The following is a 25,271-nucleotide window of genomic DNA, read 5'->3' as shown; positions in this document are numbered from 1 at the left end:
CTTACTAGGATCGGTCCCCAAATGTCTAGAGTTGGTCATACCAATTACAACAAATCGATCGTACCATCTCAGGTGATTACTTAAGATCGGTTTAACTAATAAAAGTCATACCAATACATAAGTCAGGCCTTGTGAATAGTTTTACCAAGAACATAAACAAGTCATGAGCGGTTATACTAAACACACATATTGGTAATCCAATGATTTGCAATGAATAGCAATACCAATAAGCCTAGCAATTTCCCTTTCGATTCATAAAAAAAGTTTATGAGTTGTACTTCCTTTAAACGAATGTAAAACATTGTTTCTTAGGACGAAATCTTCACCCATACATAATTACAATAACATTCATACGATTATGTCGATGTCTTATATACGAAGTTCAAAAGATAAGCGTTATACTTCGTATTGTATTCTTTAATACTATGTCTAACTAGAGTGTAGATGGTGAATTTTCGACAAGGGCTAAAATCGTAAAACCATAATTATACATGCTCCTGATCCAGCAATCAGATGATTATTGAGGCTCATGTCTCTCCTTGAAGCATGAAAGCTCATGCCACAAGAATCTCTGACTGAGAATACTGTCTCTCAGAATATATGTAGATGTGTAGTCTCTCAGATGAGGCAACGACATATCTCATGAATACTAAGCAATTTCAGTAAGTTATTCTATATAGAACCGCAAGATTAGACGGCTCCTAGACAGCTTTCCTTCTAGTATAAAGAAATAACGTCTGCAGGATGTAACAATGTTTTCCCTGACTATATAGAAGAAGTATGACGCTTCAACAAGCTCATATCACTCAATTCCTGAATAATTAATGCTCCTATACGATCGTACTAGTATAGAGTCATCAATTAATTATTCCTAAATTTTCAGATTCATTAACTGAATTCCTGGAAAATATTCTACATTATTCATAATATTTCGTTACTTTAATTCATGGTTTTCCCAGCAGAATTCCATGGGTTAGTAATAAATATTCAACGTACGGGCATCTGAGCCACTATCGAGTAAGCCCCGACCAAAATGGTGCAAGTGTATTCAGCAATAATTGCACTAACGAGCACCCGAATGCACGAACGAGCATTCCAAATCACGAAGGAACGATGAACCTATGCAAAAATAGGAAGAAAATAATAAATAATAAAATATTAATCAAGACGCTGGGGGACTGGGCCAACCGGCCGGCCAGTCGTGTCGTGGCCAGTCTCACGCCCAATTTTATATTTTATCATATTTTTATTATTTTCCTTGATCTCATGAAAATTCCCTCATTTGAACAAAATTCCTTCGTTTCAAGGAAACTCCTCAGTTTTATGGTGTTTCCTTCACAAGGAAATAATAAATAATTAGGAAAGGTGTGCGGGACCAAGCCTACTAGCCGGACGGTCATTCCCTAGTTGTGGCCGGTCCCACACCTTGCATTCCTTATAATTTTATTATTATTATTTCCTTCATCCCATGAATTCCTTGATTTCATGATGTTTCCTTCAAATCATGGAACTAATACATAAAATTAGGGAAAACTCACGGGACCAGGCCTTAGCAGGCCATGCCCTAGTCGGCCGGTCCCACACGCCCTTATTTTATTATTATTATTTTTTTTATTTGTTTCCCTCATCTCATGGAAACTCCTTCACTTTAAGGAAAACTCCTTTATTTCAACAAACTCCTTGATTTCATGGTATTTCCCTAAAATCATGAAAAATAATATAAAAATAGGAAAAAGTGCCATGGGACGGGCTTATTGGCCGGCCGGCCATGCCTTGGCCATAGCCGGTCCCACACTTCATGATTCCTTAATTTATTATTATTATTTCCTTCATCTTATGAAGTTTCCTCAGTTTCAGGAAAATCCTTGATTTCTTCATATTTTCTCAAAATGTTGCTCAAACGCACATCAGAAAATATCAAAATTCTCAGGACTGAGACACGGAAACTTTGTCGACATGATCATATTACCTTGACCAACCAAGGTTGGCTCTTTGGCTTGCAAGAAGCCGGTCCCACATACTTTCATCATTTGACCTAATTTGTTCACATCAGGTTCAAACTCTTCCAAACAATTTTGGAATTTCATAAAACGATCGTCAGTCGATCCCGTGACCAACCAGGGCCGGTTTCATGACCCCTTGGTCGGTTATTCATCTCTTCATAATTTATTAGGTTTTATCACCTAAGGTTCAGAGGAACATTGTTTGAATAAATGATTAAACCAACATTTAATCATCTTTTCACCAACTGGTCTTCAAGAGACTTTGGTATTTTTTTCACTCGAGCATTTGGGAGCTACATGGTCGATCCATCATCCCATGTAGACGGTCTCTCCTTTACTCCGTGGTTGATTTTCAATAAATCATCAATTGATCAGCAATTGATCAAAATTAGGGTTTCGAATCCAAAGCTCTGCAAAACATAATTCTGAGCAGATTCAAACACTAATAATTTTACGTTGATCCCGTGATCAACATTCTAATACTCGGTTCCAGTATTTTAAATTAATATTTTATTTGGTCATGTTACCAATAATTCATCAAACGAGCAACATTCGTTCAAATGAGCAATATTTGCTCAGACTAAGGAATGTTGGTTCAACTATCAATATTCAACAATTCATCAAGTGAACAATAATTTTCACCTTAACTATCAAAATTTATTCGACAATTATATTTTTGTCTCAGGAGACACGTTCAATTCATGAGTCCCATCACATTTGTTCGACTCAGCAATGCAAGGACTCATCGTCCCACGAAGTCAGCAACTGACTAACTAAATACACGTCTGCCTTGCAGACTCCACAATCACGAGACATCAATCGTGTTACATGGGGGGGGATATTAACTAGGGTTTTGGTCTGGCGGTTTACGGCATGTGTGTTTATACACACGATGATAATGTGAGCAAGTCGTGCAATCAGTTGAAAGAGTTATCAAAGTAGTGGGTAGAAAATCAACCAAGTCTCCGCACGATGAGCAACTGGTTTTAACACGGTTTCCACTTCCCCACTCTTTGACTCCAGCAACTGTCACACTTCATGGGATCAATTTGTTTACAATTCTAGCAATATAAATAAGTCTCTGAATCATGATTGAAGACAAGACAAGCTTTCGTCAAACAGACAACACCAGATTAACAACTCAACGTCTGAGCAATTACTCTCAACAGAGCAAATTCAATCAATCAGAGCTTATCTTATTCCTTTACGAAGAATACACAACACACCTAAAATCTTCGATCACCATTAATCTCACACATTTCTCAGCTTCCCTCCTACAGATTGACCCATCCTCTCTTGTGACCGAATTGACTCTGGAACGGCCATTGTCTTGGTTTAGGCCGGAGTCCTACAGATTGATCTCTCGAATTCAAATCACTCCCTTCTTGTAGTGCATCTGTGTGAGGTTTAATAGTTTGCTCGGTTCAAGGAGTTCCCTCTTCACGGTCGTCTCCTCAATTCCGTAAAAACCAGCAACTCGTTTTTCCCCATCTACAGATTGGCGACCATAGTGGGAGATCATTCTCTCGGTTGCAATCTCAATTCTCACAAAGATGGCTGGTCTTAGGTCTGGGTTTGTCACTAATTCGGGTTCGACACCCAACCCTAATATCGCAAGCTCTAGTGGTACTGCCAACACCACTCCTCCGGCGCAACCTGCAACTACCACTCCTCAAGCGCAACCTGCCACCACTACTCCTCCAAGCACTGGCGCTCCGGTGATCACCGCTACAAGTGACGGCACTGGCGCCATCAACAGTCCACTCTTTGGTCGGTATCCTAAAGAAATCAAAGAAAATCCGCCTACCATAGGCGATTTCATGAAGGTGCAAGAGACTCTCGCCAAAAATCAGACTGACATGGCTACTACTCAAAAGGAATTATTCAATTATCTCAAGACGCTTACAGACAAGATGTCAGAGAAAACTCAGGAGAAAGGCAAAGCCAAAGAAACGTCTTCGGACGCTGATCCCGAAGTCACCCCTATCCATGTGGTAGATGATGAGCAAGTTCCTAAGGCTGCAGAGAATCCACCCGCGAAAGAACCATCCAGTTTCATCACCCGTGAAGACCTGGAACGTCTTTTGGAGGATCATGAAAAAGACAAGATGCCCTATGTCCACCATCACCAACCTCCATACCCTGCTGTTATGCAAAGGATTCCTCTGCCTAAAGGTTACACCTCTCCAACATTCACCCTTTATGATGGAACACGCAACGCTCGAGAACATGTCTCTCGCTTCTTGAAAGCATTGGGTGAACATGAGCACAACCATATTGTCCGTCTAAAGGAATTTTCAAAGTCTCTGAAAGGCAGAGCATATACCTGGTAAAACAACATCGCACCAGGAAGTATCAAAAGTTGGGGATAAATGGTTAATGCTTTCTACAGAAAGTATTTCTTCGTTTCAGAGCAAATCACCCTCTCTGATCTCGGAAGGATGTTTCAAAGGAGTAACGAACATCCTAATGATTATGTGAAAAGGTTCAGAGTTCAAGCTTTGGACTGTCATGATCCAAATGTCACAGAGAAAAACTCGTGGACTTGTGCATCAATGGAATGATTTCAGTCTATAGGGCTTTATTGAAAAATCTCATGTTCCAGACTTTCTCAGAACTTCATGAAGCGGCTAAGAGTTCAGCAACTACTGCACATGCTTTACTGGAGAGAGCTAAGACTACAAAGGTTGAAGAACCACGGGAAACTCGAGGTAGAAGACGCTTGATCAACAAGCAGTGCAACCTCCAACTCTCCACAAATGTTGTTGCAGAAGGGAGAAAAAAGAAATCCGAGTCACAACGAAAGCATGCTTCTTCGACTCCTTCAAAGGCACAAAGGAAGGATAATACGCAAGTTCCTGCTCAACACGCGGAAGCTGATCCAGAGGCACCTGACTTCCCTTTTCCATTGAAGTGATTATTGAACTACTAGATGCCTGGGTTCAAGACAAGCACAATCAAGTTGCCATATGTCAAGAAAGAACCAACTGAAGAGTCCATGGAAAATCCTCGTTACTGTCGCTTTCATAGGTTCGTCAACCATCCCACAAGTGATTGCAGAACTTTGAAGCGCATATTTAAAGAAAAGATTGAATCAGGAGAGATTAACTTGGGGACTGAAGGAGTCCACAAGGATCCTCTCCCAGTCAGAACCTTCACTCTTTCTGAACCGCCTGTCAAGGAAACAGTTCAATCCTTAATTAAACATGTCTGCGAATGGCTTTATCTGTCGAAGGCTCAAATGGGAGACATGTTCACGGCTTTGAATCATATAGTATCTGGGAAATGTCTATTGATCCCAGAAGTACCTCCTGAGCCTCCATCTACTTACAAAGAAATGTATGACTGGGACTGCTCACCACAGTGCATCTCAAAGGAAATGAATTCAGAAGAGTGTTCGTTGATGTTGGCACAGCCATCAACATCATTCCTTTGAAAAATCTCAGAGCCGCTGGTATTACTCGACAGGAAGCTACGCATGCTCCCATGTCAATCAGAGATCATGAAGGGACAGTCAGAGATGCATACAGCTACATCACCCTCAAGGTCAAAGAAAACTCGGTCTGCACTGAGACCAAGTTTTATATAATCTAGGAAGATCCAAGATATGACATGATTCTTGGATGACCTTAAAATTCATGCTGGAAAGGTGACTCTAATGCCTTCGGTCGACGAAATCTCTGATTCAGAAGAAATAGAAGATACTCCATCATTCGAGCATCTGGAGGAAGTTAAAGCCTTGGTGGAATTAGCACAGAAACCTGGAGAAAGTGCACACTCTTTCATCAAAAGGTTCCGTACTCAGGCAAGTCTGATTCCCCTTCATGCGCCTATACTACCAATGTTTAATCATGTTTCCCTGGTCCGGGGACTTCTTCCCACTGACAACTTAGCGTCACAAAGTGCTATGAGTGGATAGCCTCACCGCGACAATATTACACCAAATGGTTGAATACAAAGTTTCTTCAAACTTAGTATTTTATCAAAAGATTTATTGTTGAAGACATGGCTGAGCATGACAGACAGTACTCTGGATACTCCCCTTTGCATGAGTGTCCATATGTGCCACAGCCATGGAATCCCACCGCACGAGGAATTCCGAATCAACATAAGATATTCAAGGCGCGGACGACCACGCCTAACAAATTCCATGAAGGAGACCTATTTCTCAAAGCAACTAAGCGCAACCTTCATTCTGCAAGAAACTCCAATTGGAAATGACCTTTCATGGTTGTTAAACCCATAGTTGGAGGATACTACAGGCTGATCAACACGGATGGTAGGTCCGTGCCAATGCTACACGGGAATTTCCTTAAAGCATTTGACGCCTGAAATTATTGGGCATTTGAGGTACTAGGCGTTTGAATATTTATGACGTATGGATTTGGCATTTAGGATTTTCTTTCATTGTATTTCAATTTCTACAAAACATTTGCAATACTTGCATTTAGTATTTGAATTCAGCAATTATTAAAATTCAGTTCATTTTACTTAAAGAAAATCTCTATCAAATCCAAAAGAAAATCCTCAATCTTCTACCAGTCCAAAACCAATCAAAAAATCAAAACCAAAATAAAACCTCACATCTCTCAGAAGTTCTGAAGTTCAAGAGATTATGAAAAGGAAATCAAAGAAAATCAGCAAAGAAAGATTTTCGCTCCTCTGCATCCTTCAAGACTTTTAAGGCCGCCTTCTCCATATTCAGCTCTTCAGTCATCCTAACAATCTTGTCTTCCTTCTTCATCACAGCATCGTTGGGAAAGGGTATGTTCTTATCACATGAATCCTTAATGGAATTTATCTTCTTACGAAGCCACTTCACGTTGAAGTCGAGTCTCTCAGAATTCTCCAAGTTGAACTCCCAATCAAAGAGTACATCTGGAGTAACAGTATTTCTGGCCCTAGCGCATATATCACTTAAAACACGCAAGATAACACTTACTTGCATGGTTAAATAATAAGCACGCTTGGGATCTCTGGTAGTGATGATGTGACCAAATTTCCTCCATATCTTCTCGTACAAGTCAGCATATCCAATAGGAACGCCGAATCCACCAACTAGTTTGTGGTATGGGAGTGATGCATCAAAGGGAGGATCAAAATCAATTCCTGCACTCGGGTATTCATGCACCACTATACGATTCTCAATTACTGGAGCAACTTCTACAGTCAGGGCGACAGTTTCTTCCACTCGTAGTTCGGCTTCTTCCGCCACTGGAGCAACAACAATTGAAGTCTCAGTTTCCTTAATGGTTTCAGTAGCAATCCCATCATGGAATTGAAGTGTAGAGGTGGTTTTCCCTTTATCAATAACCACATGGTTGTTCGAATCATCATTATTGGTTCCATTATTCTCAACTTCGGCATTTAGTACCTAACACGAAGATTACATGAGATTAGAGCAATATAAACATGGAAACCAAATGGAATCATAAACTTAAGCATACAAGTGGTATAACATCATAAAAGTTCATCATTATGCATTCAAGACACGGGCAAATAGCGTGAAAGTCATAAAAAAACACGTTTTACAACGAGCTAATCTGAGAGGATTTTACACTGCCCTGTACAAAACGACGAACTGGGAGCAATGGGTGAAGAATATAAGGTCTAGTTATACACCATTCTCTTTGTATGAATGTTATCTACAACATATAAAAATATCATAGCAATTGGATGAACGAGTAAAAAGATGTGGCCAAAACATCTAACTACATGCCAGCTGAAAAATCCCTGAAGGCTCCTGGAAGTTTACTGTTTCGCTGATTTCAGACCCTAAACATGCTCAAAACTCTAAAATCTTCTTTGCCAAAGCTAGGAAATTTCCTGGGCATAAGGATACATGGGTATATCGCGAAAATCTGACGTCGTATGAAGATTCTATTGCGTTTTTGCTAAAGGGATGAATTCTGGAATTTCTTGTGACGTATTTTTGGAAAAACTTTTCGTATATTCACATGAATTCTCATGCATTCATTCATAAATCGAAAAGTTTATACTTCTATGGATAAAATGCAAGAGAAATACTTACTTGGGTGGTCTCTGAAGCATTCAAAGAGCGGTGATTGCCTGTAGCAGTATTAAGAGCATCATTACTCTCATTCGGTCTTGAGTTCTGAGAATCCACTTTGTCACCAACTTCCCAAGATGAACGAACATCACCAGTATTCTCCACTTCCATGGAAACATCCTCCTGGATATATTCTCAACAATTATCATTTTATCTACAACACTCTAGTCAGAAACTGTTTGCCCAACAGCGAACTGAAGACCGTCGATACTCGATGGAGTGAAATTCTGCAACGGAATAATAAATATTGGTTTTCTGATCCTAATAATGCGGATGAGAAGAAGTCACAACAAAAGAAGTACTGACAACTCACCAACGAGACAACTGGGGACTTTATGGTGTTAGGTAACAGCTTATAATTTTTGCTCCTACCTTCTCCGCCATGAATAATTGCTTCAGTTTCTGAGAAGTCTACATGGATTCGAGGTCTTACATTATGACCGTCCTGTGGTAAAATTTGATGCAATGATTAGAGTACAATTATCATAATTTTATGAAGATTATACAAAGGTGCATACCTAAGAACATCCTGGAGACGATTTTCGTTTATCACCACCAGAGAGATGCTTCAATCTTGGTCGAGTAGAAATCATCTCAACAGAAGGAGGATCTTTCACCGGAGACTGACCAATCATCACGAAATCATGTAACCGCTCAAGTTGTTGATTCCAAAAGTCTATATAACCTGGAGTTACATACGTAATTCTCTCATGGCAAGGGAACCAATAATCGCTTCCTTCCACATGTGTACGGTCTAAATGGGTCCTAAGTTGCTCGACCGATGGTTTCCTTCTTCGAAAAGTCGAAACACACTGATCCATGCCCATATATCGAGTTTCTCTATCAATGTTATATTCCTCCACTAAAAGTTCTCCATATATCGCTGATAACAAGTGACCAAGGGTGCAACTTAACATAAAAGATCTCTCGCCATCACTCAGACCTGCACCAGACGCCAAATCCATACTCTCTTCAGTATTGAAAGTTGTCAGCTGAGAAATATAAGAAGGAATTGACACCCGTGGGTGAAAATCGAACTCAGATTCATTATCTAACACATCAATGAGACGTGTCTTAAACCGAGGCTACTTTGTAGACCAGCGCATAATCCTGGCATTATCTTTCTCATAGAAAATATGACGAGCATCAGCATTCGGTCCTTGCAAGATAGTACGTGGAATAGGTGCGTAATTCTTGAAATGTTCCCACATCAAAGCTTGAAGAAACATCGTATTGGCATAACATTCGATCTTCATAAAGCCATTTGATACACTGGGGTCTATAATCAAGGAATCTAAATTAGAGTACAAAGAACCCAAGAATAGGGTACCTATTGGAAGTTGTTCACCTTGATCCATCTTGATAGCAAAGGGAATCATGAACGACTTCAACAAATTCCCACCATACCGTAAACGGGACTATCGGGGGCCTCATCTATTGGCCACCAGCGTGTTAACCAGTGAGCATAACAACCTTTGTTGACGGACACCTTATTAATCTCCTCCATTGCAGTTGTCAAGATGTTAGAAACTGTCATCTCCTTAGATGAAAGACCCTCAGGGAGATTGCCTGTGATTGGGAGATGCGACAAAGCAACTACATCCTCTAAGGTGATGGTAAATTTTCCCCACCTGCATATGAAGGTATGGGTCGGAATGCACCAACGAGCAAGTAGATCCAATATACCTCGCACATCATAAAAAACGAACAAGTCTCCAGATGCTTGAATAGCCCTTGTTACTTGTGCCTGATTCAGCATAGCTCTAACGCGAGGGAAACCCAACATATGTCTCGCCCATCCAGAGAATTTTTCTAAAGGTCGTCGAGAAATCTTAAACTCTATGATTGATGCAAAGAAAAGTCCTCGTTCAAGACAAAATCGGATCACTGTCTTAGGAGTCACCAATTTATTTTGAGTAACATTTCTGGGATTTATCAGAAGATGATACGCTGGGGTTTTGAGACGTTTTTCGGTTTCCTGCTGAACCTCAAAAAACGCATCATCTATATTCAGAACATTCTTGATTCCAGGTGTCTCTTCTTCTTCTTCACCAATAGAAGTCTCATCCATGCATGTATCATCTCTGGAGACATCATTTTCTTGAGAGTCAGACATCCTTGCGAGGTAGCTGTAACATGCACACAATACTCTACTTCAGTATATCATCCATATAAGATGCAAACTTCGACAAGATGATGGAATTATGCACACGGCAAAACATCTACGAAAATGGTAATTCTTAACTCTTACCTTTTTACGATTCCACTAACAGTAGTGATTGTTATGCAAGAGTTAACACTTCAAAACTTGCTCGTTTCTTCGAAATCTACAAAAGACGAGCGAAACTCAGGTTTTCATAAAATCATGAACACTTCTACTGTGCGAACATTCACCATAGAATCATGAAAACTAAACAATATTTCATCATAAATAATTGTTTACCTTTAAACATTATTCAAAATTCAGATTTTGCTTTTCAAAAAAAAAATATAATATGTATTCATATATATATATAACGTGAATTATTCACGTAAAAAAAAATTTTGTTATTTTAATGTGAGCAAAACTCATGTAAAAAAAAATCCGTGAACACGTCACGGTTTTACATACAAAAAAAAAATCGTAGATATTCCACGGTTTCATAAAAAAAAAAAACTTTCCTTCGTACGATCGTTCGTCTTCGAAACGAGGGTTTATTTCGGTTTTGTGAAAATTCATACTTTTAAGATAAAGTTTTGGTTTCCATGAAAGCTCATAAACAAAATTTTATCACTAGACACAGGTCTATATATGAAAAATCTCTCCTAAGTCAGGATTATTACTAGTTTCTTAAACTAACGATCGAACGAACATACGTTTTCAAACAAGGTTTTTTCTACAAAACTCACACTCATATACATAAATGTATATAAATTTGACATCAACAAAACATGAACAACTCATGAAACAGTAAACTTTTGAAAAAAAAAAATTGTACATGTTGGCGCCGGCCGGAAGTTGGTCGGACGGTGGCTGCTCCGGCTGGACAGTCCAAAACTCCGGCGAAAATTCCTTACTCCCTGCTGCTGTTGACGTGAAAGTGAGGAAGAGATGAAGGTTGTATTCGTGTAGGTGAAATAAAAAAGAAAGGGATTAATTCCTTTTATATCAAATTTTATTTCCAAAACCTAATTCCACGAGGATTTCCTTTTTGGGCCGGACCCGCGAATCCTAAACCGACCAAGGTTCCATCACAAAATCAGCGGTGCTACACCATTTTATGCTCGTTAGATGACACTCTATCATGCCATTGGGATCTTCGTTCAAGCCGTGGTTTTCTCGTACAGTCGAAAATCCGGTAACGTCTTATCTTACGACTAAGTTCAATTAATTATTTTGTTTGTAACGGGAAAATCATCATTCAGTGATGACTGAGGAACATGATTGTCCCTCACTAAGGACTTAATGTATATGGTGGATTTTCGACAAGGTCTAAAATCGTAAAATCATAATTATACATGCTCTTGATCCAACAATCAGATGAGTATTGAGGATCATGTCTCTCGTTGAAGCATGAAAGCTCATGCCACAAGAATCTCTGACTGAGAATACTGTCTCTCAGAGTATATGTAGATGTGTAGTCTCTCAGCTGAGGCAACGACATATCTCATGAATACTGAGCAATTTCAGTAAGTTATTCTATATAGAACCGCAAGATTAGACGGCTCCTAGACAGCTTGCCTGCTAGCATAGAGAAATAACGTCTTCAGGATGTAACAATGTTTTCCCTGACTATATAGAAGAAGTATGACGCTTCAATAAGCTCATATCACTCAATTCCTGAATAATTAATGCTCTTAGACGATCCTACTAGTATAGAGTCATCAATTAATTATTCCTAAATTATCAGATTCATTAACTGAATTCCTGGAAAATATTCTACATTATTCATAATATTTTGTTACGCCAATTCATGGTTTTTCCCAGCAGAATTCCATGGGTTAGTAATAAATATTCAACGTACGGGCATCTGAGCCACTATCGAGTAAGCCCCGACCAAAATGGTGCAAGTGTACTCAGCAATAATGCACTAACGAGCACCTGAATGCACGAACGAGCATTCCAAAACACGGAGGAACGATGAACCTATGCAAAAATAGGAAGAAAATAATAAATAATAAAATATTAATCAAGACGCTAGGGGACTGGGACCACCGGCCGTCCAGTCGTGACGTGGCCAGTCCCACGCCCAATTTTATGTTTTATCATATTTTTATTATTTTCCTTGATCTTATGAAAATTCCCTCATTTGAACAAATTCCTTCGTTTCAAGGAAACTCCTCAGTTTTATGATGTTTCCTTCAAATCATGGAACTAATACATAAAAATAGGGAAAACTCACGGGACCGGGCCCTAGCCAGCCATGCCCTAGTCGGACGGTCCCACACCCCTTATTTTATTATTATTATTGTTTTTATTTGTTTCCCTCATCTCATGGAAACTCCTTCACTTTAAGGAAAACTCCTTTATTTCAACAAACTCCTTGATTTCATGGCATTTCCCTACAATCATGAAAAATAATATAAAATTCGGAAAAAGTGTCATGGGACGGGCTTATTGGCCGGACGGATATGCCCTGGCCTTAGCCGGTCCCACACTTCATGATTCCTTAATTTATTATTATTATTTCCTTCATCTTATGAAGTTTCCTTAGTTTCAGCAAAATCCTTGATTTCTTCATATTTTCTCAAAAAGTTGCTCAAACGCACATCAGAAAATATCAAAATTCTCAGGACTGAGACACAGACACTTTGGCGATGTGATCATATTACCTTGACCGACCAAGGTTGGCTCTTTGGCTTGCAAGAGGTCGATCCCACATACTTTCATCATTTGACCTAATTTGCTCACATTAGGTTCAAACTCTTCCAAACAATTTTGGAATTTCATAAAACGATCGTCAGTCGATCTCGTGACTAACCAGGGCCGGTTTCATGTCCCCTTGGTCGGTCCTTCATCTCTTCATAATTTATTAGGTTTTATCACCTAAGGTTCGGAGGAACATTATTTGAATAAATGATTAAACCAGCATTTAATTATCTTTTCACCAACTGGTCTTCAAGAGACTTTGGTATTTTGTTCACTCGGCATTTGGGCGCTACATGGTCGATCCATCATCCCATGTAACCGGTCCCTCCTTCACTCCGTGGTTGATTTTCAATAAATCATCAATTGATCAGCAATTGATCAAAATTAGGGTTTCGAATCCAAAGCTCTGCAAAACATAATTCTGAGCAGATTCAAACACTAATAATTTTACATTGATCCCGTGATCAACATTCTAATACTCGGTTCCAGTATTTTAAATTAATATTTTATTTGGTCATGTTACCAATAATTCATCAAACGAGCAACATTCGTTCAAATGAGCAATATTTGCTCAGACTAAGGAATATTGGTTCAACTATCAATATTCAACAATTCATCAAGTGAACAATATTTGTTCACCTTAACTATCAACATTTATTCGACAATTATACTTCTGTATCAACAGACACGTTCAATTCATGAGTCCCAGCACATTTGTTCGACTCAGCAATGCAAGGACTCACCGTCCCACGAAGTCAGCAACTGACTAACTAAATACACGTCTGCCTTGCAGACTCCACAATCACGAGACATCAATCGTGTCACGTGGGGGGATATTAACTAGGGTTTTGGTCTAGCGGTCTACGACATGTGTGTTTATACACTCGATGAGATCGTGAGCAAGTCGTGCAATCAGTTGAAGGAGTTAGCAAAGTAGTGGGTATAAAATCAACCAAGTCTCCGCACGATGAGCAACTGGTTTTAACACGATTTCCACTTCCCCACTCTTTGACTCCAGCAACTGTCACACTTCATGGGATCAAGGTGTTTACAATTCTAGCAATATAAATAAGTCTCTGAATCATGATTGAAGACAAGACAAGCTTTCGTCAAACAGACAACACGAGATTAACAACTCAACGTCTGAGCAATTACTCTCAACATAGAAAATTCAATCAATCAGAGCTTATCTTATTCCTTTACGCAGAATACACAATACTCCTACAATCTTCGATCACCATTGATCTCACACATTTCTTAGCTTCCCTCCTACAGATCGACCCATCCTCTCTTGTGACCGAATTGACTCTGGAACGGCCATTGTCTTGGTTTAGGCCGGAGTCCTGCAGATTGATCTCTCGAATTCAAAGCACTCCCTTCTTGCAGTGCATCTGTGTGAGGTTTAACAGTTCGCTCGGTTCAAGGAGTTCCCTCCGCACGGTCGTTTCCTCAATTCCGTAAAAACCAACAACTCGTTTTGCCCCATCTACATAGAGTATAATTATTCACAGCTCCGCAGTTATGTTTCCAATATGCACGACTTGAATGATATGTTAGGGAATGAAACAGTTCAAGTCAAATATTACTAACCTCAAGTGGAAGGATGATGTCGTCGTTGTAGCTCCTTACTTCTTCACATTCTTTAAGTCTTCACGTAATACTTGTAATGTCTCATATCCTAATACTTTCAAGCTAACCTATACGAAGTTGACTCTAGTAAATAATCAAGCGACTCTTCAAATGAGTTTTGGTTCATTAAAATATGACAACCAAACTTGACATACCAACGCTTAGTGGGTTCAACCGAGCTATGCTCTAACAATCTCCCCCTTTGTCAATTTTAGTGACAAAACTCTTACATCATATGGATAAACAAATTACAAGAATTCATTACACGTACGCTTGATTCCCAAATTCAACAGCACAATAACATGTATACATTCATTGCAGTTTTTGACATTATAATAACAAATATAATACTCCCCCTAACAGTAAGATAGGTAGATTTTCAATCCGCATGTCTTTGTTATTTTCATGATCATATGATATGTTACACCCTATTAGTCTATGCTTTACTCTTTTCGTTAGATATAACATTTAAGCACCATTGTCCTTTCCTTAGTGATACCAAATCAATACAAATCAATATCAATATCACTTGTTTACTCCATATATTTCTCCCCCTTTTTGTCACAAAATGACAAAGGTGCGAGCAAATAAAGGACAAACCGAAAGGATCTTACAAATCTTACAAAGAGACTTGCAAAACCTATAAGAGTTAAGCACGAGGGTTCCACACACCATTTTTGATAACCAATATCAAAACTGAAACTACAAAGTAATTTTGTTTTGATATATTACCAAGGAAACAATTGCCCGAAGCAATTTTCCCTAATAGTTAAGAAAACCAAAAATCGATTAAGCACCTTAGTTCCTTTGCTAAACCGATTGCACAAATACAATCGCTTGTTCGATAAGACCAAAATAAAGATCATAATTAACTTTATTTTTCTCATCACTCTAGTTATTCTCATCAATAACTTAGACCTTTCGCTTTTAAACAAGACAAGTACTATGTTAGTTAACTAGCATTTCTTGTTAAAGTATTCGATTAGACTTGAATAACCGAAACCTCCACTTTGATAAGTCTAACTAAGATCAGAATTAACTTAGTTTCTCTTATCCGGAATCGAACTTGACTAAACAATTCATCCTGAAAACCTTTTCTTTTGTTAAGCCATAAACAATTCATACAAACCAAATAAATCAACTTGCATAATTATTTACCTCAACCGGAAGCAATTGAAACAACATAGACATTAAAGTACTGCAATTGCACCGAAATTTCGTAAGCCTAAACAATTGATACCAAACCATAAAGCAAGATAACAATAGTTTTTCTTAACCGGAAACAATTGAATCACGCACACATCCATACACAGATAATGGAATAAAACATCAATTGTACCGAAATTTTGTTAAGCAAAAGCAATAAATATATGCAATAAAATCAGGCTTTTCTTAAACAGGAAAACGATTAACTAACAAATTTGTTACCTCAAGTTCCGCATCCTCTTCACCCCTTAAGATATATCATTAAGCGCAAGTTCACATAGAACTCTCCCCCGTTATGTTGTCATCCTCTCGCAAAACAAAAGAACAACAACAAAGAGCAACCTTTACCAGAGAAAGGTTGAAAACTGGTTTTAACTATTGCAATGCAAAAGTTGAAACCCCGAAACACATATGCTTTTATGCTAAACCAAACGATTCAACATATTGTGACTTTTTCACATATTGTTTCAATCAAAACCCCTCATGATCCTTTGATAAATCCTACCAACATGGGCTAGAACTCAATCCCGCTAAACCAAAAAGTCATCCAAACCATAAGGGTTCACACCATATGAGATCGAATATTAAGGTCATCAAAACCGAAATCAAACATTCCGAACATACATAGCAATAATATAAAGCATTGAAGCACAGGCTATGTAATAAAAAACTATCACAACAAAAATTATAAAATAATAATTTTATTCATAGATAAGATAGTTTTATTCATAATAGACTTTACATAGAGCTTAGTTTTAAGTAAGAATTTAATCTTATTTTTGCTCTGCATGCCTTACTGGAGAATCCTTTAGAAGTAACTCAGTTTCGGTTAGATCCCTTTTACTATATTCTAGATTTATTTTGAATTCTACAAGGTCTTCTGGCCATCTATGATTAGCAATAGATTGTTCATACCCAGAGATACTCATCTTTGCTGCAGCAATATCATCTTCAAGAAGATCTTTTCTTTCAATAAGTTTCATTGTTCCCTCTAACATATTTTGAGCAAGAATGGTTGGGAGAGATGTCTTGATAGGAAAGGAACAATATTCGGAACATAGTCCATATTTTATTTTCTCATAATGTGTGGAACTAGACTCAAGAGTTCTTTTAATCTTTTCCACACAAAAGTTACAGACAACATCATTACATTCTTTTTCTTTCATAATGAAAGGAATCGTATGTATATTTTTTGATCGAGGCAAGGAACTACATGAACTAATTATATTCGAAATTTCTTCTGTTAATTCTTCCTCACTTTCTTCATATGGATAAAGCATTGTATCACAAGATTGTGAAATCATAAGAGTATAATCGGACCTATTTATAGTCCCTTCTTTTCCTTTTTCAAGGTTGTAGTTCAATTAGGAAAGCTTTCCTAAAAAAATACCGAAACAAAAACTTACCCTAAACATGCAAAGAAGATAACGCAAGTTTTTGAGAAGTCATAGAGTCCTGGTTAACTCCTTTTTTGTTTTTCTCCAGTGTAGCAGATCATCGAAAGATGTTTGCACATTGATATCGTTGGATATATCTAGATCCTTTTTGAGTCTAAGAACTAGACATTCATAGTCATCCTTGTCTAAGATTACAACAGGATTGTTTTTCTTAGAATTTGTTGTAGATGACTTCGTTTTGGATACCTTTTCGGATTTTGGTATCCACTTGTGGGTGGACTTTGAATGAAGGTTCTTCATCTCTAGTGACATTGCATCTTTCCATTTTGAAACATCAGATCTCATATCCCTATTGATAAAGGTGTTTCCCTTTCCATTATTTTTCCTTCTGGGAATGTTTCTTTTAGAATATGATTTTGAATTCTTGTAGTAATTCGTTTGTCTCACAGAACAATGATGATCTGAGAGGTTTTTTGAGATGAAACTGTTCAATTCTTTAGATATCAATTATAGAGCGTTTTGCATCTTTCGAATCTTACAATCCTTTGCATATGACCTTTATCTCTACAATAATAACAATGCTTATTGAAAGGAGTATAGTTCTTACTTTTACCTTTATGAGACGTTCGGTTACTATGTTGATCTTTAGTTGGAGTCTTCCTCTGATTGCTTTCGGATTTGTTTTCTGTCAGAATCTCATTTGAGCACTTTGGTAACTCGGTTTCACAATCTTGTTCCGGTGGATTTTATGGAGTGGAAGGGAAAACAGTCTTTACGAATTTTACTTCCTTGTTGATTGTCGAAGTATGAATTCCATCATATCCTAATCCACGTTTGTCGCCATGACTTCTCCCTGCATCCAACATGGAAGATAAGTTGATTGTGCTATCATTGAGTCTCCTTAGCCTTACAGCTTCCTCTTCTAAGACTTTGATTCTTTCAAGAGCATCATCTAGTTGATCTTCAAGAGGATTTTTCTTGAACGAATCAGACTCATTTTCTTCCTTACTCGTTGATTGTTGAGAATTATCCTTGCTTCTGTCTCAACAAGTTTCTTATTCAACAAGTAATGTTTCCTATTGAGATTCACAAACTCAAGGGTTTATTAGTGTAGACTTTCTTTGTAGTCTTTAAGAAGATATCTAGAATTCGGATACCCATAAAAGAAACCATAGAAAATTTCCCTTAGTTTCTTATTTTCTCTATAGAGAGGAGCAATGAGCTCGATCACATCTGAGGCAGATAGTTTTCTTGTAGAAATAGCACTTAGTATAGAAGTGAATTCTGACATATCTTCTTCAACATCTTGATCGATTTCTGAGTCACCACCTTCAGAAATTTCATCAAGTTGTTTTTCAAGGCAGGTTTGCCAGTCATCAGAATCTACATTATAGGGATCAGCATGTTCAGTAGACTCGCAAGAGATGTTATTCTCAAGTGTTGATTTTTCATCTTGACTTACGTCAACTGAATCATTCATAAGATTCATTTTTTTATAGGTTGGATCGCACCAAACACAGATTGTTAGATATTTTCGTGTTTACCTGCTCTGAAACCAATTGAAAAGACGAGGGTACCCAAATATACCTCGATCTAAAACTCTTCCACCTATAAGTCCTTTCTCCGAAAGTGATTGTCTATGAACTGAGTCGAGACAATACAACTAATCGGTTCACACTTCGTGTGATCGTCTATGGATATGAGAACGAGACAATACGACAACAAGATAACTTGTGTGATTGACTATGGATACAAGATCGAGACAATACAACAATGAAGTATGTTTACTTGATAAAAGGTTCGGACTTAACCAAACACAATAGGATTGCTATCAAGTAAATAGGAATTAATGTTTGTGTATTTTACTTCTAATTATAATAAATAATCATAATTGCGGAAATAGAAAAGTAAAAGACAGAACAAGATTTTGTTAACGAGGAAATCGCAAATACCGAAAAACCCCGGGACCTTGTCCAGAATTGAATACTCTCTGGATTAAGCCGCTATACAAAATATAAACCAACTTCGTATAGTTGAGACCAAGCAACTAAACCTATAGTTCACCTAGTTCCGTCTGTATCCCTGCGCCTCTAACTTGCAATAAGTCACGCACTTGGAACAATTCCTTTGGTTTGTATTCCAAACAATAAAGGAACAACAAATATGTTCGGTAACAACTCTTTTCAACCAAGTGATATGAGTTTGACAAAAGGCTCTTTCTTTTATCCCAATAAACTCCTTTGTCAGATTCTTAGATATATCTTTTTAATAACTACCAAAGTAACTGTTAAGATTATGTAATCAATACTTTTAATCACAAAGAAACGTATTGATGTCGATCTACTCAACTAATCAATCAAATCTATCACAAAGATAAACCAATTATAGTTGGATCCTTTTCGAGCCGAAACAAGTATTGCGCACACCAAAAATTATGAACCCAAATCAGAAATATTCTTCGTCTTCAAATTTTCTTAGATCTTCAATAAACACCTGCACACAATCAACCTGAGTATCTTGTGATCAATCACACACAGAACAGAATCTGGTAGCGATAGATTATCATAAGACGTCTTTAGAACTACAAACAGTCTAAAGATCCTCGTCGAAACTTTGATCTATTTTGAGTGAATCTTATATCAGAAGAGAAGATTCTCAAGCATAAACAAACTAGGTGCAATCAAAGTTCAACAACTGTTAGTCCATCAAATCAATCGAAAACTAATAATAAACTACAATTATCTAGTTTCCCACCAACGGTACTAATAGAGATTCTCAATCCCAAAGAAGTCTTTAAACCGAGCGGTCGTAAGAGATTTCGCCTAATTAGGTTACTTTCCTCTCCGAATAGGCGGATCCACCAGTAACAACACAACTAGGTAGTTTTGCTGGCTCTGAGGATTAGTTTGCTTGAAATGCAAACTTCAATATTTACAGACCAAGGAAGTTTGGACACCAAGGAAGTTCCAAAACCGAATATTATCAAAGATATGCAATAAACACCAAATCGGTTTTCATAATTCCTGGAAATGCTCTGTCCAATTAATGACCGAAATCTCAGTAGAAAATCTCCAACTAGTAAATGCACATTACTAATTTTTATTTTCTAAAGATATGCATTTTAATTGTTGGAAAATTAAAAGCATATAAAACTAAAAACCTTAATTAAAAGATTCTCAATTTATTTCGATCCTGGATTCTCCTTTAGCTATTAAGGAATATCTTTGAGCAATAAATGATAAGAGTTACTCCACATGTTCAAAGTATGTCGACATCTTTACTTTGTAAATCCTTTATCATATTTACAATCTTGGAACCGATTTTCCACACTTCCAAACAAGTTTAGAATTGGTTCATCTGACTTCCAAGAACTATGTGATTGATTATTCTATCAAATCACAAATCATGGGTTTCACGGTTCTACCAAAACAAGTTTCGGTTCTACCTCCATGTGGGTACTATAATTAGTCACGTTAGTTACCAAAACTTGGTTGACTAGGTACTAGGATCAGTTCCCACATATATAGGGTATCTAACTTGTATTTGTTGCACATATTCATAGGATCGGTTCCCAATAACTAAAAATGTTGCACATGTTCATAGGATCGGTTCCCAAGAACTAAAAACTTGTTGCGCCTCTTCCAAGGATCGATTCCCCTTTTGTGATCGGTTGCACCTCTTACTAGGATCGGTCCCCCAATGTCTAGAGTTGGTCATACCAATTACAACAAATCGACCGCACCATCTCAGGTGATTACTTAAGATCGGTTTCACTAATAAAAGTCATACCAATACATAAGTCAGGCCTTGTGAATAGTTTTACTAAGAACATAAGCAAGTCATGAGCGGTTATACTAAACACACATATTGGTAATCCAAAGATTTGCAATGAATAACAATACCAATAAGCCTAGCGATATCCCTTTCGATTCATAAAACAAGTTTATGAATTGTACTTCCTTTAAACGAATGTAAAACATTGTTTCATAGGACGAAATCTTCACCCAGACCCATACATAATCACAATAGCATTCATAAGATTATGTCGATGTCTTATATACGAAGTTCAAAAGATAAGTGTTATACTTCGTATTGTATTCCTTAATACTATGTCTAACTACAGTATAATCATTCACAGCTTCGCAGTTATGTTTTCAATATGCATGACTTGAAAGATACGTTAGGGAATGAAACAGTTCAAGTCAAATATTACTAACCCCAAGTGGAAGGATGATGTCGTCGTTGTAGCTCCTTACTTCTTCACATTCTTCAAGTCTTCCCGCAATACTTGTAATGTCTCATATCCTGATACTTTCAAGCTAACCTATACGAAGCTGACTCTAGTAAATAATCAAGCGACTCTTTAAATGAGTTTTGGTTCACTAAAATATGACAACCAAACTTGACATACCAACGCTTGGTGGGTTCAACCGAGCTATGATATAACATAAATCCTCTTATGAAGAAAATTATCTGACTGTTTCAAGATGCTTATGTTTCAGGAAGATGATTAGTGATAACATAGTAGTTTCTCAGAAAATCATTTATTTTATGAAGAATAAAAGAGGACAAACTGGTTGGTTGGGATTAAATCTAGACATTCCAAAGGATTTTGACGGATTGGAATGGTCATTTTTCATGAAGGTCCTTCAATATTTTGGATTTTCTGATAATTTATGTGATCTATTTACCAGTACATGAACACTACATGTTTATGAGTCATGCTTAATGGTTCACCATGTGAAGAATTCTCTCCTACTAAAGGAATCAGACAAGGTGGCCCCTTTTCACCTTATCTCTTTATCTTAGCAATGGAATATCTCTCAAGGAATATTACTAATGCACAACAAAATAATTCCATTAAAGGTATTAAAGTTGTTGCTCACATAATTAAGCAGATTGTGCAGCAGAATTACTTTATGGAGATTAATAGAAAGGAAAACAAAAATATGCAAAAATAGACGGATACCTTGTATGCTTCATCCGCTTGTTCCCATTAATGATATCTACAGATTCTATAAAGATGTTGCAGAATTGTTGTTACGTGATTCAAATCTTTGGAATATAGATCTCTTGAGTTAGTTATTTGATATTGGCACTTCAATGAAAATACAATCAGTTTTCATAGAAAACGGCAAAAGAAGATATAATGTTATGGATGCCTGCAAAAGATGCGAAATTCTCAGCAATAACACTTATAAAATGTTAACTTACAGTAACAGAGAAGTACAAGTTAATGGAGTGTCTGTTAACTCCAAGGATTGGAAGCCTTCATGGAGTTATAAGGTGGGTCACATGATGAAGTTGTTTGCATGGAAATATATCAGATGCATTAACTCAACAAAGACCAAGAGGGCTTTATTCAACACCACTTTGGATACTCAATGTGATATATGTGGTTGCAATGAAGAAACCACAAAACATATCGTTTTTGAATGCAGACATGCCATAGCAGTCTGGAGAGGTATTAATATGAACATAGATGCAGCAAGAGATAACTGCAACTCTGTTTCAGAATGAGTTATCATTTGGTTCTCTTTTAATGAGATTATCAATGAAGATAAATGGTTATTTTCTCCTATGATTGGAGCTTGGATATTGTGGAAGGATAGGTGTAATGTGGTCTTTCACGGAGTATCTCTTAACCCTCATACTATTGTGCATAAGATACATTACCATTTAGCCTCTCACTTACATAATTTTGATCTCACTCAGCTTTCTATTTCTAACAGTAGTAAATTTCACATTGGAAACCTCCTTTAGATTGTGTTATTAATTTTAATGTCTAAGCTTCTTTTGATCACGCAACTAACCAATTTGGCACTGGTATTGTGATGCGTGACAATACAGGTACTTGCGTTGGAATAAAAGGGAGCCATGGAGATGGAGCATTGAGTCCATAGGAAGTAGAGTGCATGGAAGTGAGGGAAGTTTTATCTTGGGCCAAGGAGATGCAATACCCATGTATTCAAATAGAAGCAAATGCAAAGATAATTATTCAGTCCATTAATGGGAACACCTTACTCATTGAATGGGAGAATGGGAACTTAATAAAGGAGATGAAACATTTAATCTCTAATTTTATTTATTGTGATTTTGTTTTTGTCAGTCGAGATGATAATCAAGTGGTTGATGTTGTAGCTAAGAATTCTAAAGAAACAACAATGTCAGTTGAAACTTAATAACTTATCATAACTTTTAACCAGCTCTATGTAGTCTTTTAGCAAATAACCAAAGTTTCAGCTAACGCAATAAAATTTTCTTTAATCAAAAGAAACAAAAAAAAAACAAATTGCTCCAGCCTCCAACGAGCCATTACTCAAAGTATATATCCAAAATATATTAAGCGTTTTACAAAAACAAACAAAAAAAAAATCTTAGCTATTGATTTTATTTTATTTTTTATTTAAATACCAAAATACCTCCACTTATCAGTTCACATATAGCCTGGGAAACAAATTGTTACATACTCAGATGGAATAATTGATCAACATTGTCAGAAGAACAAAAAAAGAAAAAATTTCTCTCTCACTCCTTCTTCTTCTCCAACAAAACCATCAAGAACAAACCATTTCTGCTCAGATCTAATCCATTTTTGGACTAGATCTGAGCAGATTTCTTCATTATTTCTTGTTTTCTAGGTTAATTAGTGGTTTAGTTTGGTTGTTATTATGTTTTCTACTTATCTACATCGTCAGGCTCGGTTCTGAGGTGGGGCTTCTTGGGCAATGACACAGGGTGGGATTTTTGGTGGCATGCTACGGTTTAGTCACCCATATCATACATGTTCGATAAAACAATCCCAATATTTCTTAATAATTATATTCCTAAGTTATCGTGTCTTCCCTAAACTATCTATCCAAGAAAAAGAAACCCTTGCCGATGAACCCTAGCCGAGATTCGAGAACGCCGTGAAGGAGAAAGTTCATTCCAATTCCATATTTCCATTCATATGTATTCTGATAGCAGGAAAAAATTCATTACATTCAATTCATAGGTAATCTCTTATCTTATATCTTATAGTCTTATATAGTTTAATAGTCATAATCACTTGAAGACTAGTTGCGTTTTTGGATGGTTATAGGATTAGGGTTATTGCCTTACTCAGGTTAGTTGATTAACTTGATTTCTATTTGTTGATTTCACTTTGAATCTTTTTTGATATTTTACTGGATGGTTGCTTTTGATATTTCAATTTGATTAACTGATCTTAGTGGATGCTTAATATTTTTGGTATTTGAATTTGATTAACTGATTATTTTATTTTTTTTATATCTTACTGGAAGCTTTTGATTTCATATGATTCATATCTTGTAATCTTATCGTGGCTTTTGTGTTAGCCGTAAGATTGCTTCTTTGATTATTATCCTATTAGTTTATCTTCTCAAAATCTAAAATTTGTTTGTTTTCATTTTTGATGGAAAATTCCTGACTTATTAATGTTGTTTTTAAGTTGCGCGACATAAATTACTCCATTTTCAGTGTTGTACAATAGATTTTATTTGGAAAACATATAACTATAATTGCGGGAAAAAAGACAAATTGCGGAAAAGGGCGTTATGTACTCTTTGGCACAAAGTCGTCGAAATGTCAGAGACGGCCCTGTACACCATTATGGTGGTTTTATCTACTCTTTTGAGGTTTATCTTCGCTTTAATGGCGATTCTTGGTTATAGGGTTAGGTTTTAAGATCAATAGTGATGATCTCCAACAATGAAATCTTCATCTTTGTTATCTCCGACGACGAAATCTTCATCATCGACTTATATGGCGACGGAGGCTTCATCGATGGTCCTTTTGACTACGGAAGCTTCATCACTAGTTACAAGAGATTTGAACAAATCACTCCTATTTTGGAAGCACATCTTTCTAAAGAAGAAAAACAAACTAAATGGTTGAAATTTAATTCCGAGAAAAACCATCCTTCTTCTGATTTAATCGGATCTTATACTTGTATTTGTCTTTCTCCGGTAATCCTTCTCTTTCTCTTGACGGATTTCTCGGTATTGTACTTTTATGGTATTGTTACTTTGTATTCTCTTATTTTTGATCTTAAACTCATTATAGTCTTATATATCTACTAATGAAAAGGTTCCTTGTTCATCTTGAGAAAAAAA

The 25,271-nt window shown here is 37.0% G+C and overlaps 1 protein-coding gene across 1 annotated transcript; it reads left to right on the top strand.

Annotated features, from left to right (window-relative positions):
- The first annotated feature begins 3,556 nt into the window (after positions 1 to 3,556).
- LOC113332807 lies at positions 3,557 to 4,920 on the top strand. Its single transcript, XM_026579315.1, has 2 exons — positions 3,557 to 3,721; positions 4,609 to 4,920. Exons 1-2 carry the CDS (start codon positions 3,557 to 3,559, stop codon positions 4,918 to 4,920), a joined length of 477 nt encoding a protein of 158 aa, XP_026435100.1.
- The last annotated feature ends 20,351 nt before the right edge of the window (positions 4,921 to 25,271 follow it).

The sequence above is a fragment of the Papaver somniferum genome, unplaced genomic scaffold, assembly GCF_003573695.1.
Source record: "Papaver somniferum cultivar HN1 unplaced genomic scaffold, ASM357369v1 unplaced-scaffold_132, whole genome shotgun sequence".
Lineage (NCBI taxonomy): Eukaryota > Viridiplantae > Streptophyta > Magnoliopsida > Ranunculales > Papaveraceae > Papaver > Papaver somniferum.
The sequence above is the reverse complement of the archived record's forward strand: the minus strand, read 5'-3'. Positions and strand labels throughout refer to the sequence as shown.

Coding starts and splice junctions, on each gene's coding strand:
- LOC113332807 (XM_026579315.1), top strand. CDS start 3,557: ATGGCTGGTCTTAGGTCTGGGTTTGTCACTAATTCGGGTTCGACACCC. Junction 3,722..4,608: donor CTCCAAGCACTGGCGCTCCG/GTGATCACCGCT, acceptor CTCATGTTCCAG/ACTTTCTCAGAACTTCATGA.